At 47.0% G+C, this 14423-nt stretch overlaps 1 protein-coding gene across 5 annotated transcripts in view; it reads left to right on the top strand.

Moving 5' to 3' along the window:
- The window catches only part of EPHB2 (EPH receptor B2), a 135509-nt gene that overhangs the window by 103233 nt on the left and 17853 nt on the right, over positions 1-14423 (top strand). The window contains exons 7-13 of one of the 5 annotated variants that reach the window (XM_032997257.2): positions 4868-5030; positions 5697-5805; positions 5999-6063; positions 8530-8652; positions 9082-9329; positions 10009-10224; positions 13180-13329. In XM_032997257.2, coding sequence (XP_032853148.2) covers positions 4868-5030; positions 5697-5805; positions 5999-6063; positions 8530-8652; positions 9082-9329; positions 10009-10224; positions 13180-13329 — 1074 coding nt within the window. Of the gene's footprint in view, positions 1-4867; positions 5031-5696; positions 5806-5995; positions 6112-8526; positions 8653-9081; positions 9330-10008; positions 10225-13179; positions 13330-14423 lie in introns of all 5 variants that reach the window. The other 4 variants (XM_032997254.2, XM_032997256.2, XM_032997255.2 and 1 more) reach the window with 4 other exon arrangements.

Raw genomic sequence — 14423 nt, 5'->3', positions numbered from 1 at the left:
AGTGGCAGGGCCTGGCCAATGGCAGTGGGTTTGTGTCTCCCCACACTTCTCTGTATGTGTCCCAGCTGCACACTCAATGTCTGATCCATCACTAGTCATCACTAACCAAGGTCTTCATGTGCCTTGTCTGGTCAGTCAAGAGCCCTCTGCATTTTTAACAATGCAATTACACTATATCCTTCTCTGGCTGCTTGGCAGAGCTGACTCTCGTGTTAGTCTAGCCATTTCAGTGCTAAGTTTTGCAATTGAAAGCCATTTACTTGATCCCTTGGAACAGCCCCAAAACGCACAGCTTTTGATATGCCGTGCTCTTCCCCTGCTTCTCATCAATACTGCAATTTGGATGGGGTGTGTGACACATCCCAGTTGTGTCCTCACTTGACTGCCAGTCTGTACAGAGGTGATTTTCTTCCAAAATGTTTCATTGCAAACTGTCCCATGTGCTTCTGAATGCTCAGAAAATATCTCTGGAGCTAGTTAAGTTGTTTCTAGTGGAATTTAGTAGAATAGTAGAAAATTATATTTTATTAGCATGAAAACAGTTCAAATGTAAGAATAGCAGCATATACATTTTGTATAAAAAGTGTTTTGTCTCTTCATTTTGAATTGATTCTCTTCTATATAAAAACAAAAATTAAATAAAAAAAAAATGGAGTGTTTTAGCATTACAGAGACCTGTTCACAATACCTGAAACAAAGGTATATTTTTGTTTCTATTTCACACACTATTTTTAACATTGCTATTATTAGATGCTATTAAAAATCCCTGTATAGAGGCAACATTATGATTTTCTTTCACATGTGGGTAGAGCAAATCAGTGCATATCATTACAGCATCCCCAGAACTGGATGTCACCGGGGCTCTTATCAAGGACGGCTGGAAGCGCTGCTCCTGGACTGGCTCAGGGGACTTTCCTGGTCTCCAGTCTGCAGTGCTGGACACCAGCATCCCTGAGCATGGGGCCAAAGCTCCTGCCTGGTGTTTCCCACCTGTCCCTAGGATGGAGCAAGAGTTGGGTTGCCCCTTCCTCCTGTGCTGCCCAAACCATTGGAGGGGGCTGTGTCTGGGGAAAATTGTGAGATAAGAAGACTGAGAAGAAACTTTGGCAGGAAGCCCCCTGCAATAGCTTTCTTGCAGTCCCAGTCCATGCCCAGGATCCATACTGCTTCTGTGGATCACACAAGTTTTGTGTGGAACTCACAAGTTTTATTGAGAGGCATTCAGACACTCTTACCACGCTGCACTTGATCAGATACTTGGCTGGAAGACCAAATTTTCCCCTAGATCTCCCCACAAATGGTGTTCCCCATGGGAGTCTGGGATCTGTGGACCTCATCATCCATCTCCAGGGTGGCCAGCAGGATCCTGTTTACCATATCTGAGCATCCCTCCTAATGCACTTGATCCCATGGGGACCAAAATGCAGATGTGTGTGATGATTTGGCACACAGCCTTAGTCAAGCTTTATATGTGTGGCTCTGTTTGCCTCAGAAACCACAACAGATTGCCGCTGTACAGATGCACAGTGGAGCTGTCTGCCAAATTATGTTGGTTGACATTTTTCTTTGGCTTTTTTTTTTTTTCCTGATAAAAATATGACTTTTTAGAAACAATTTTTGCAAATCCTTTGAGCATTTCAAAGACTATCTGTTTCAAAAAACTCTTTCTTTGTTGCTCAGACTTTGGTTTCAGCTTAAATTCGACTCATAGGAAAGGGAACTAGATGAGGACTTAAAATCAAACCTATGAGGAAATAAGTGTGTTATTTTGGATTAGGATTTCCAAACTCAAACCAAAATCATCAGGAAAAAAAATGACCCACAAACCTCTACAAAAAAAAGCAGCTTGGACTTCGACTTTAAACCACCTGGGTTGCCCTGGACCTGCTGCAATACCACAGAGGGGTGAAAGGGGAGAATTGTCTGAAGTGAATGACCAGGTTGCGGGAGAGGTGATGACTGAGCAATATGCCAAGGGGAAAGAATGGGTTCGATAAGGGAGGGTGAAGAGGTGTAAATGCTCTTTTTTTGCACTCTGGGATTAAAGGAGAGCACAGTTATGAGCACACCTTCCTCAGATAGACAGACATCAATTTTCCAGGATATAAACCATTTTGCAAGCATGCCCATTGCATTCAATTTGAAGTCCTTCAGGAGCAGAGATGAGGTTCCCTCAAACAGTTGGACAGATGATTTTAAAACAACTGTGTTGTTAGTGCCATCCAAGGGCCTGGGAGGATTCGTCCAAGCCCCTGAGCACTAAAACTGTAAACATTTCCTGACCTATTTCTCTCCTAGACTGCTTGGGAAAGGTCCAAGGGCGTGCTGAGGCCTGATAAGACAAACAAGACAATCAGTTCTGTGTGCTCATCTTTTCTTTTCTTGTCTGTGTACCTGTACTTGAGCTTTTCATTGTCATTAGTCTAATTCCCAAACACCCCAGTGATACTCAGGCACCTTCAGCACTAGGTCCAGATGGGTAAAACTGAAGTTGTAGTTTTTAGAAGAGAAAACTGTTCCTGAACACCGTTAATAGTGGAGGTCTCTCAGGCATTTGCAGAGCTGCTCCACATTACCCTGTAGAATGATGTGCCATCAGTATTTCCAAGCGTCCGAGTTTGGCTGCACACTTGGAGAAACACATTCCTGCCAGACCGATCTCTTACCAGCTGTCCTCACCAGAGTACTGCTCAATCAAAAGCTTAATACAAGAAGAAATTAACTCCATGAATGTTGTCCTTCAGCTGCTTTGCAGCTTTGAGGCAAATAGTCTGCACAAACCCAGGTCACAAGTACAATCCATCTTGAAAATGCCAGTGTGCTTGAAATGCTGCTCCAGTGCAATGACTAACTGAGTAAGCACCAGGCTCTTCCAGGAACATGAGAACATTGGTTCAACAGGGTCTGCTGTATGAAGGGCCATAGTGAATGACTTTCTGTGGGTCTCTAATGTTGCTGATACCACAGCTGATGGCTGTGCAAAAGATCCTCTGGGTGGAGGCACCAGTGCTGTTCTCAGAAGTGAATGAACGTGAAAGCAAAGTCACTAGTGATGTGGAGAGTGGAAAAGAAAGGAGACCAGCAGCCTCCAAAGACAAACACCATTATTTATTAATGGGCAAGATAACCTCTGACTCATCTTGTGGTCCAGCAGCTGAGGAGGCTGAGGACACAGCCCCCTCTAGGCAAAGGGTGTGCAAAAGTTGGGTGCAAGACTTTCCACTGACTTCTACTTCACTGTTGCCTGCAGACAGCCAAAGCAACACAAGAAAGCAACAGCCTGTGTAACTTGCACTTTTGTTTGAAGAAACCTTGGTTCATCACGAGATGGGACCTTCTGCCTGATTGCTTCTTTGATACCCTCTGTCCTTCAGGAGTCTACTGCAGAATAAGTTGGTGAGGCGGAGTGGATGATTTGCTCCTCGCTGGGAGTTTCACTCTGACCTTATGGTAGCATGGGACAAGAAGAAATCCCTCCATGTCCCCCCAATGGAGTTTCACAGCTGGGACAAAAGACCAGTCCTTTCATCACACCCTCCGTCCCACTTGATGGGATTGCACAAACTGTGTGTCTGAATTCTTCTTTCTGCCAGTCCCTGCCTACTTCTTGTGAAGTTATCTCACCTCACTGGTGAGTCTGTGCAGGGTGGGAGTTCCTGGGCTTGCTGAGCCCTTTGTAGTGACTTTGAAGTTAGCAGATCTCAGGGACTCACTTGTAAACTAGCCAACTCAGATTTTGAGCTATCAGCTGCTGATCTGTTTGAACCAATGATCCTGCCAAAGCCCAACCTGCAAGATTGGTGATGCTACCAGAAAGGATAAGCACTTTCAATGTACCTACAGACTTTTGATTCAAAAATCGGTGCCTACACTTCCTTTTATAGAGGCTCATAGTCAGAGCTTGGCTTTCATAAGATTTCTGTTTTCCAGAAACATCTTGCTGTTTGCATATGTTGCTGCTTTTCACTGACTTTCAGGACTTAATGGCTGCCAGGCACCTGGCCACCTTGCCCTGACCACATTCAGCATCCTCTTTCAACCTCCTCTGTTGACCTATTTCTTCATGTCCCCGGTGGGATACAGGGACTGTCTGTTCTCTTCTACAGTGGCAAGCACAAGGAGATCCTGCCCATTTACTAGTGCTTCTGGATGCTCAGCTAAAGGCATAATTACTAAGGACAGTGATGGATCCATCACCTACACAAGTGCAATACCATCTATATCATTATGATATGACTGCTCATGTCCTCAGCTACAAAAACTGCAGACAAAGGGAGGGGCAAAAATTTGGAAGTATCCTGTCACTTTTAAATATGCTCTTCCATTCCCCAGCTTTGAAAGCCTAGCCATGGTCCCTGGTGAAGCAGACCCTGAGCAGGGCAATGGTAGCAGTACTTCTCCTGAGATCCAAAACCCTGTGTTCAGGTGGGCTTTACCTCTAGCACAAGCAAAGGGAGATGGAGAAGAGCAAATGGAGATGGTGCCAAGGCTGGATCAGGCACAGGAGGAGGGAGTGAGGAAGGGCAACAGTGCTAAGAGTAAGTGGGCACAGAAGAGGGAAGCTGTTCCCATCCCCATTAAGCTCACGACTTGGAGAAACAACCTGAGTTTCTAGCAAACACCTTCATCATAGTCTTTCCTGAGAGGTGGTGGGTAGTCCAGGGATATCCATACTCACATTCCTACATTTGTGGTCTCCCTGCTGGGAGGCAGGCTCAGAGGAATGACCTGTTTGTTCGGGCCCATGGTCTCACCTTCGTAGTTTTTCCCCCATGCTACCCTGGTCTCCTATGCTTCCTCCTTCTAGAAATGCAGTGCCTGATTCTGGATTTATTTTTCTGATGACGGATTTGTATTTTCTTGGCAGGATCTCAGTGAGATAAATTCAACAACAGTGAAGAGCCCCACCAACACTGTGGCAGTGCAAAACCTCAAAGCTGGCACCATCTACGTCTTCCAGGTGCGAGCGCGTACTGTGGCTGGGTATGGCCGGTATAGTGGCAAGATGTATTTCCAGACCATGACTGAAGGTGAGTCTTCAGCTGCCTCTGCATAAAGGTGACACAGGGTCTAGAGAGACTTGAACAAGATGGAGATGCACTGGCAGCAGTGCTCATCCCTTTGCTGTTAGTCCCTTCAATGGTGCATTGACAAGTCAAGTGCATTTATTCAACCTGGCAAGACCTGGAGAGAGGCATTGGCACTTGGTGGTCCACACAGAGAAACACATAATCTAAGCCAATTTCTGCCAAACTTTTCTGGCATGGGGACACATCCACTCAGTTGGATTTAGAAGAAATTAAATTTATGATTTTCATGTGTGCAGCTGTTGATGACAAATGCAACCTGGGTCTTTATTTTCTAAATTTGTGCTGCTAAATAAAACAGGCCAAGCCAGTTTTCTTGCCCTGAGGCCAAGAAGCAAGGCACAGCATGCATCTACAGGACTAAACTCTCCACCCAAAAGGGATAGCTCAATCTAACCTTCCTACTGGAGCACATCCCCTGTCATAGCCAACCCCAGCCATGCCTGAGAGAGCACTATCTCTCTTGGACCAGAACAATGCCAGGAAGCCCATTAGCAATAGCCATGCGAACGTGGGCATTGTTCAGGAACGTGCTCTGGTCTTGATGAACTTGTTAGTGTAGACCCATCCTGTGCTGCACTAACCTGTTCTCTCTTCCTTGCATGCCAGCTGAGTATCAGACCAGTGTCCAGGAGAAACTGCCACTCATCATCGGCTCCTCCGCAGCAGGACTGGTGTTCCTCATTGCTGTAGTTGTCATCGCTATTGTGTGCAACAGGTAGGTCAGTCTGAGCGCATGACCCAGGGCTGGGGCTGTGCAAGGGGATGGCAACTGGACACAGAGGGTGGCAGGGTTAGGGGAGGGGAGGATGGAGACAGGAAAGTGAAGAGGGAAAGAGATGCCCCTGCAGTGCATCTTTCAGCCCTGATGGACCTGTACTGGTGCTCAGGACTCCCTTTCTTTCCAGAAGACGGGGCTTTGAGCGTGCTGACTCTGAGTACACTGACAAGCTGCAGCACTATACCAGTGGCCACAGTACGTACCGTGGGCCCCCGCCAGGCCTGGGGGTCCGCTCTCTCTTCGGTTTGTGTTCTTGTTCACTCATTCTTTGCGGCGTGTGGGGAGGGCTCAGGCCTGGCAGGCATGTGCATGTGTAGACAGGAGGACCTCCATGCTGCCTAGATCCCCCACCGGTCCCCTGTGATCTAGATCCCTACCCTACCTCATAGAGTCTGTGCTCTCCAGACCCGCATGCTGTCAGATGCCAGCCGTGCAGTGAACACCTATGCATGCTCTACAAACCCCTGTGACATCCAACACACACCCCTGAAGCCTCACCCTCTTCTGTAGTGCAGCCCCTGCCACCAAACCTTGTCTGGCTGCTCTGACTCCTGAGCTCTGCCCAGCTTGTGGGCAGCAGTGAGACCCCTTTCCCAACCTACCCATGTCCTGCAGAGTGCTGTCCTTCTGCAGGAACCCACATACCTTATGGTGCTTTTACTAGAGCCCACTCCAGTGCTTCCAGAATCCTAGTAGATATGAGATATATATAGGTATATAATGCAGAAGATAACATGCCCTCTCTTGCAGCCTCCCTCTTCCAACATCCCTGTGTACTGCAAGGCACTCCCTCACATCCAGCACATTCCTGCTCTCAACCTGTCTGTGCACCCTGTCTCACCCCAGTGCATCCTTCTTCCCCTCGTTAACCCCTGGCAGCATGCCCTCTGAAATGTCTTTCTTTTCCCTCACTAGAGACCTGTTGCTATAACCCTGCTTTGTTCAATTCTCAGTTGTTATTTGCCTCATGTTACACTTGCAGCTTCAGGATTTCTGTCCTTTTTATTCCTTGGTCCTGCACAGACCTGAGTCTTGTTCAGAGAATGGAAAACATCAAGAGTCTTTCAGTACAGTACTCTGTTGCTTCTGCATTTACTTAGGAAACATTTTTACACTTAACTGCAGCTCTGTGCCAAAGCAGCAGTGTGCTGGCTGCCTTGCTATAACTTACCAGGAAAAATTACACTCTTCAAGAAAATTATGTAAATGCAACTCTCAGTTGTTTGTCAGTCCATGCTGCGTGTGTAAACATACATTCACACTTTTTCCCAGGGTCTGGTGTGTAACATGACAGCTTCAGGCTGAAATGGCATTAATAGCTGTGCCTTCACAAGTGTTGGAACAGGCTCAATGCCACTGGATGCAGATGAACTGATAACAGGCCTGGGGTGTCTTTTAGCCACATCCTCACTGAAGACACCAGTCCAAGGCACAGTCTCTGCTCAGCTCCCCAGCAGTGATTGCTGTGGAGAGGTTCTGGTTAGCAAATTGCCAAGGCACAGGGAGGCTGTAAGCATTGCAGCAATTTCCCTGAATCCTACCAGAATCTTACATGTGGAGCTGGGAGTCATGTCTCTGGTTCTGTGTTGGGCTCCTTTATTTAGTGAGCTGTGAGCTCTGCTCTCCAAATACCTCCAATTTTGGAGCAAGCCAGGGGCCAGCAAAATGAGTATAGAAAGGGGAGAACTGCAGGACTGCAGGTAAGAGCTGTCCCATGGTATAGGTAGTGTGCACTGTGGCATCAGCAGTCCAACCTCACCAGGTCCCATGGCCACTGCCTTTCACATAAGCATATCACTGTGTATTCTGGGCTACCTAGCAGGAAAAGCTTGGCTTTTGCCATTTCCCCAGTGTCCCCTACAGCTTGTCTTGGCCGTGTTGAGGTTACCAACAGAGAACCCAGCCTCAGGCAGAACAAGTGTCAGACTGGACTGTCTGTCCTGCTTGCACTGCCCCTGAAAGGGCCACAGACACCCCCTTGGAGGAGTCAATCTGTCTTGGTGGCTGTGTCAGTACTACCAAGCACCTAGAGCTTCCTCCTCTATAGATATCTGTGTAGAGAACCAAGAGCAGCATGTGCCTCAGTTTACAACCCAAGGCAGACCTTCACTGTCTCCTGTCTTGAATGCTGAGCCCAGGTCTCCTCCACTTTACCATGCCTCTGACAGAATGGTGTGCTGATGTGGAAGTAGCATGCAGAGAAGGTCAGCGGGGCAGATCTGTGGTCTCTGTAAATGGTCTTCTTGTAGCGTTGCAGCATGGTGAGTGTGATGTCACACTGGTGTGCCTATGCACCATCTGAGAGCAGATGCTTCTCTTGCTTGTCCTCTGGATGTGCTAAAGCCAAATCCTGCTTCAGAGGATGGGTGGTTCTCTGTTGTCACAGTTTGCAGTCCTAGCTAATGATGCAGCCCTCCACTGCCCCAACAATGATTTATGGGCCAATATTCATTAGAATCCAGCTTTAATAGTCCTGGGCAAACATGGCTTTGCATGTTCTTTCTCAAACTACTTTTCTGTGTCTGCTTCATGCCCTTGATTATGCGATGTACTGAGGTAAAAAAGACCCTCCCAATAATAGATTTCTCTTTTCCTTGGTGCCAGCCATCACTCCTTCTATTTGCATCTGTCTGTCTGACTTTCTTCCTCACTTTTATGCAGTGACTCCAGGGATGAAGATCTATATTGATCCGTTCACCTACGAAGATCCCAATGAGGCTGTCAGGGAATTTGCAAAAGAAATCGATATCTCTTGTGTCAAAATTGAGCAGGTGATCGGAGCAGGTAGGTGAACTGTGAATGTCTGGCTGGCCCTCAGCAGCACAGTTTCCTCTGTGGTCTCAGGCTTTGGTGAGGGTTTAGCCTTACATGCACTGAGAAGACTAATGTCAGCAAGGTCTTACCCTTAGCCCCAACCTAGACTAGCAGAAGCAAGGTGGTCCAGTGCTGGAGGAGCAAATACATCCAGTGCTGGAGACAAGGAGTTCTCGTGTGCATATAGTCCTATGTCCGTTGCTCCTCAGCAGTGATAAGTCCACCTGAAGGGAGGTCTTTGGTGTGGAGTGAGGGAGGAAGCACAGATCACAGGGTGGGTGGTCAGCTCAGAGTCATGCAGAGTGGGCACAGCTGAAGTCCGTGGGAGCAGGGTACTTCTGGGAGAAAGGCAGAGGTCTGGGAGTCTGACAAGACCTAACTCTTTCCCTCTGTCCACAGGGGAGTTTGGTGAGGTGTGCAGTGGGCATCTCAAGCTTCCTGGCAAAAGAGAGATCTTTGTGGCCATCAAGACCCTGAAGTCTGGTTACACGGAGAAGCAGAGACGGGACTTCTTGAGTGAAGCCAGCATCATGGGGCAGTTTGACCACCCCAATGTCATCCACCTGGAGGGGGTAGTGACCAAGAGTTCACCAGTCATGATCATTACTGAGTTCATGGAAAATGGCTCACTGGACTCCTTCTTGCGGGTATGAGATCCCAGGAGCATGCAACTCCAGAGATTGTGTTGGGCCAGAGGAGGACTGGAAGGGAAGGTTCCCTTTCCTGTGCCAATATAACAGTGTCCTTCACTGACCAGCATCCCCTGCCACTGGGGCAGCTGCTGCACAGTCCAGAGGTCTATGTCTTAGGAACAGAGGTAGAGGTGGCACCAAGGCTGTCATCTGTTATGCGTGTCTGTCCACTCATACTAGCAAAAGACTGTGCCTACCTGTACGCATGCCCACAGATGCATGTACAAACTTTGTCTCTTTGGACGTGGAGGGACAGGACTTGACCCCTGGCTGCTCTGTCAAAATATTTATAGGTCTGAGTTTGAAATGGATAATTCACTGTGTTGAAGGGAGAATACCTACTTGATAGGAATAGATTGCCCCTATTGAACCCTCCTGTGCAAGGTGTGGCAGATCTGCCACCTTTGGATAACAACAACCATTGTAGTGATGCCCACAGGGTGTGTGAGGGCAACTTCCAGCCCCTGTGAGCTCTCCACTCTCCGCTCTCTTGCTTGGAGAGGGAACTTACATACTCGTGGCATAGGTGTGTCTTGACATGAAGTACAGAAAGAGGCTACTGGCTGTTTGTCTGGCCATGGCAGGCTGTGAATTTGCTCCTTTCATGTGGACTCTTTTCCTCTCTTCCCCTGAGCAAAACGATGGGCAGTTCACAGTGATCCAGCTGGTGGGCATGTTGCGGGGCATCGCGGCAGGCATGAAGTACCTGGCCGATATGAACTACGTGCATCGAGACCTGGCTGCCCGCAACATCCTGGTGAACAGCAACCTGGTCTGCAAAGTGTCTGACTTTGGCCTCTCCCGTTTTCTGGAGGACGACACCTCTGATCCCACCTACACCAGTGCACTGGTAAAGCTGCTCTTCCAGAGGGGGAGGGATGGGTGGTGAAGGAAGGAGTCAGGGAGATAGAGGGAAAGGGAAAGATCCCCCTTTGACTTGGGAAGCACTTTTTCAGGGTGCCAACAATAGAAATAAGGAGCCAGAGAGGAAAGACCAATAAAATGAACCAAGGAATATTTTCTCTTGTGAGGTTCTGTCCAGTTGTCCAGTGGCTGTTGATAGGCCTGATAGTCATTCCTATGGATAACCAAGCCTTCTTCCAAACATTTCTGCAAGCATATACACATCCCTGATGAAGCCCTTAGTTGGGATGACACATTATACCTGCCCAGCATGACCCAGCTGGGGGGCCTCTGACGTGCTGCCCTGACAGATTTGTTGCCAGGGCATCAAGTGTGGAGGTTTCTTACCATCACTGGTCCAATTGTGCCACCCTGCTGTCCAAGAGGCTGTGATACTTTTTGATGTCATGTCGTGGACTTAACCTCAGGAATGATAAGCTGAAGTATGGATGAGTGCTGGGTGAAGCCCTGCAGTACTAGACACTGATCTTCCAGAGAGTCTGTCTGAGTTAGACAGAGAAACATCCCCAGAAATGGCTCCATAATCATGTAACAGCTTCCCAGGAACACCACGATGCCAGTGACACAAGTGCCACTGAGGATTCATGGCCTGTCTCAGGCTACAGTACGTGCAGTGGGACCAAAGGATAATTTGAATACTTTGTTGTGGTTCAGTAAGATTGCAGCCAAGAGTTCTCATAAATACCATTGTTTGCAAAGCTGTACAGCATTGCTCTGCAATGATGCTACAGGATCAATGCTTATATACAATACCTATGACAGGACTTCTTGGAAATTAATGTTGATAGAGAGGGGGCATGATCTGTAGGAAATCATCTTTCCCAGATCTTTTGAAACTGCCAGTGCTGAGTTGTCTGTTAGTGAATTGTAACAGTAGTTGAATACTTAACAAATACGCAAAAATGTGCACATTTATTCTCATCTGAACTTGTGTAGCTTCAAACATCAACCATTTGATCTTATACAGACATTCTATGGCTTCTAGAAACACTAGCAACATTTATTTTTCACAACGTGATCCTTACATCAAATTAACTTCCCCTTTGTTAAGCTAAATACATGGAAGCTTCTGGTGTTTACTGCTGTTTTCTATTCCTGTTATCGTACCTGTAGCTTTTCTCTCTGTCTTCTCTAATTTATTCTTCTTGAACTGTGGGCACTGTAGCAGGATGTATAGTATCTATAATGATAGAATATGTGCACCCACTATAGCAGAGTACCAGAAGTAATATTATCTTCCTCTTTAAAATGTACCATCCTCAAAAATCCCAAGATGCATGGGTGTTTTTTGTTATAATTGCCTCAAAGACCTTGTGTCCATGGATGGACAACAGCCACAAGCTATGGCTTGGGAGGTTCATGCCAGACCATAGGAAAATCTCCTCAAACAGGGTGGTGAAGCTCTGGGTCAGATCACTGGACAGGTGGGAGGCCTCACTGAAGTGAGTTCCCACAAGGATCCTCCAAATATACACAGTCTGTAATTTCTACTTTAAGACTTCTTTTTTTTTTTTCCATTTTTTAAATCCGCTGCTTGTCAGGACCTCTGCTAAGAGTGTGCCTGATGGAGAGGACATCGTGTTTGGTATGGAATGCATGATCTCCCTCTCTTGTGGAAAACAAAGTATTTTGTCTGAGATTTGTGGCTGTGAGAAGATTAAGGAACATTATAATTTTTTCGTTATTCTAGCATGTATAGGGTCTGAGTCCTATTAAGTCCTAGGAGGCCCTTAATAAGACATGGTAGTTATTCATTGATGATATATAATGTTCCTTAATCTTCTTACAGCCACAAAACACAGACAAATTTGGTTATTTTTAAGCACAGGGGAAGATTTTCCCTTCAGAAGGTCTCTTGAATTGTGAATGGCTCAGGTCCAAAGGCCCTGCTAGAAAATCAGGAGGCTGCAAGGGCTTAAGCAGAGCATTGCAATCCCTGTGGCCTCAGGCTGTGTATGCCACTTTTATGCACTTTGGTGCATAACTCTTCTGTGGAGAGTCCTGATTTCTCCAGAGCTGCTGTTGCCCAGCAGGATGATGGAGACCTCAGTGCCCACCTAGTTCATCCTATTACCCACCAGTCACTGCGCATGCCATTCTAAAGAAGATGTTCACTCCGCCTTTGTCTCCAGAAATGGGCAGTATCAAAAACTTCTGGATCATGTATATATCAACAAACAGACTGACACGGGAGGACTTCAACTCAAGGAAATGATATATCACTGACTTCAAAAAGTCTACAGATGTAGAAAGCTGAAGAGGATGGTGTTCTAATTTTATTATGCTCTGGAGATAGCCAGGTGACTGCAAAAGGATGGAGGGAGATTCAGAGGAAATAATTTTGAATTTGTCTACATTTATAGGCGTTCGTTTTTCTACAAAAGACCCTACTAACACAATGGGCATTTTGTCATGCCAAAGACAGTATAAGCAGTAGGCAGGTGAAAGGAGCTGGGCTTGTTTAATATAATGAAGAGGAGACAAAGGGAACAGCTATAAGTGATCCGCAGTACTTGAAGGGCAGTTATGAAGAAGATGGAGCCAAATTCTTTGCAGTGGTACTAGATGATATAATAAGGGGCAATAGACAGAACTGTGGCTTGGGACATTCAAGGTGAATAACAGGAAAAGCTTCTTCCCCAAGAGAGTGGTGCAGCTCTGGGACAGGTCACGAGACAAATGGGGGGAAGCATCATCCTTGACAGCTTCCCGGACGTGGCTAGACAAGCCACAGCCATCCTGATGTACAGTTAGGGATAGCCCTGTGGTTCTTTCCTTCTAGGATTTTACTAGAGTATCGGAGGCAAATCTTTTGGACACTCATCTTTTTCAGTTGCTCTTGCTCTTTCTCTAACCATCCTCTCTGTTTTTTTTCCTGCAGGGTGGGAAGATCCCAATACGGTGGACAGCACCTGAGGCAATTCAGTACCGAAAATTCACATCAGCCAGTGATGTGTGGAGCTATGGAATAGTCATGTGGGAGGTGATGTCGTATGGCGAGCGGCCTTACTGGGATATGACCAATCAAGATGTGAGTTGTTAAGAACAAGGAGCAGAAACACTGAAATTGGGAGCATTGCAAGGCCAAAGCATGGCTACTGATAGATCCAGCCTGTGGCATGTCCGGAGCCTTCTCTGTCATGGGAGATGTGTCCAAGATGTTTGGAAGAAGTAATGGGGATTATTTCACTTTTGTTCTGGTCCCATTGTGATGCTGTGGCAGAGGTTAGGGACTGTACAATACCCACTGTAGTAGGACACGGTTATTGTAAACACTTTCGGAGGTGGTAGACAGATGCCCAGGAGGAAAGGAAGCAGGCGGATGGAAAACTAAATGCTGCCACTGACCAGAGAGCTCCTGGAGCAGCAGGCAGATCTTCATCTGCAGGAGACCACAGGCATTTGGTAAAAGTCTGTTACACAGTAACAGAATGGTTTGGGTTGGAAGGGACCTTTAAAGGTCATCCAGTCCAACCCCCCCTGCCATAGTCAAGGACGTCTTCCACTAGATGGCAAGCTAATTGATCATCCATGGCAAGCTTGGGCTGTGATGTGTAAGAAGCCAAGCAACTTGTACACAGCTAGAAGCCAAAACCACAAGGTATTTTGGAACATGCTTAATTTTAAATACTCTATGACTCCTCTAATTTAGGTGGAACTGTTATGTGCACTCCTTGCTCTCTGGGATCCAGGCAGTTTCCATGAGTCCTTGCCTCCATGCAAGGGTGACCTGTGTCTGCAGTCCACACTTTCACCATAGCAATCCAATTCTCCCTGTTTCTCTTAACCTGATACCTGGGTGGTCGAAGCCCATCCATCCAGTAGCAATGAGTGCCATGTAGAGTGCTACATCTGCACGTGTGTGTCCAGAAGACCCCTTTGGTGTGGACCTCGCAGGTTTCTTACAACATTGACTCTCTGAAGACCTGCCCTTCTTCATGTGGTTTTCACCTTGTGAGCCCTCAGGATCTAACACCAAGGTCCAGGGTAGATCCTTTGTGCACAGAAAGCTTGTCCTCCCCCCCTGCTGCAAGCCTGGATATTGCAAACCTGCATGTTGCAGCATCTGCCTGGCTTCCATCTGGTTTCAGAGCTGCCCCTGGGCATTCCATTGGAAGCCTACTG

The sequence above is a fragment of the Tyto alba genome, unplaced genomic scaffold (genome assembly GCF_018691265.1).
Source record: "Tyto alba isolate M040663 unplaced genomic scaffold, T.alba_DEE_v4.0 Super-Scaffold_20000042, whole genome shotgun sequence".
Classification (NCBI taxonomy): domain Eukaryota; kingdom Metazoa; phylum Chordata; class Aves; order Strigiformes; family Tytonidae; genus Tyto; species Tyto alba.
This window is presented reverse-complemented; position numbering and strand designations above follow the sequence as displayed.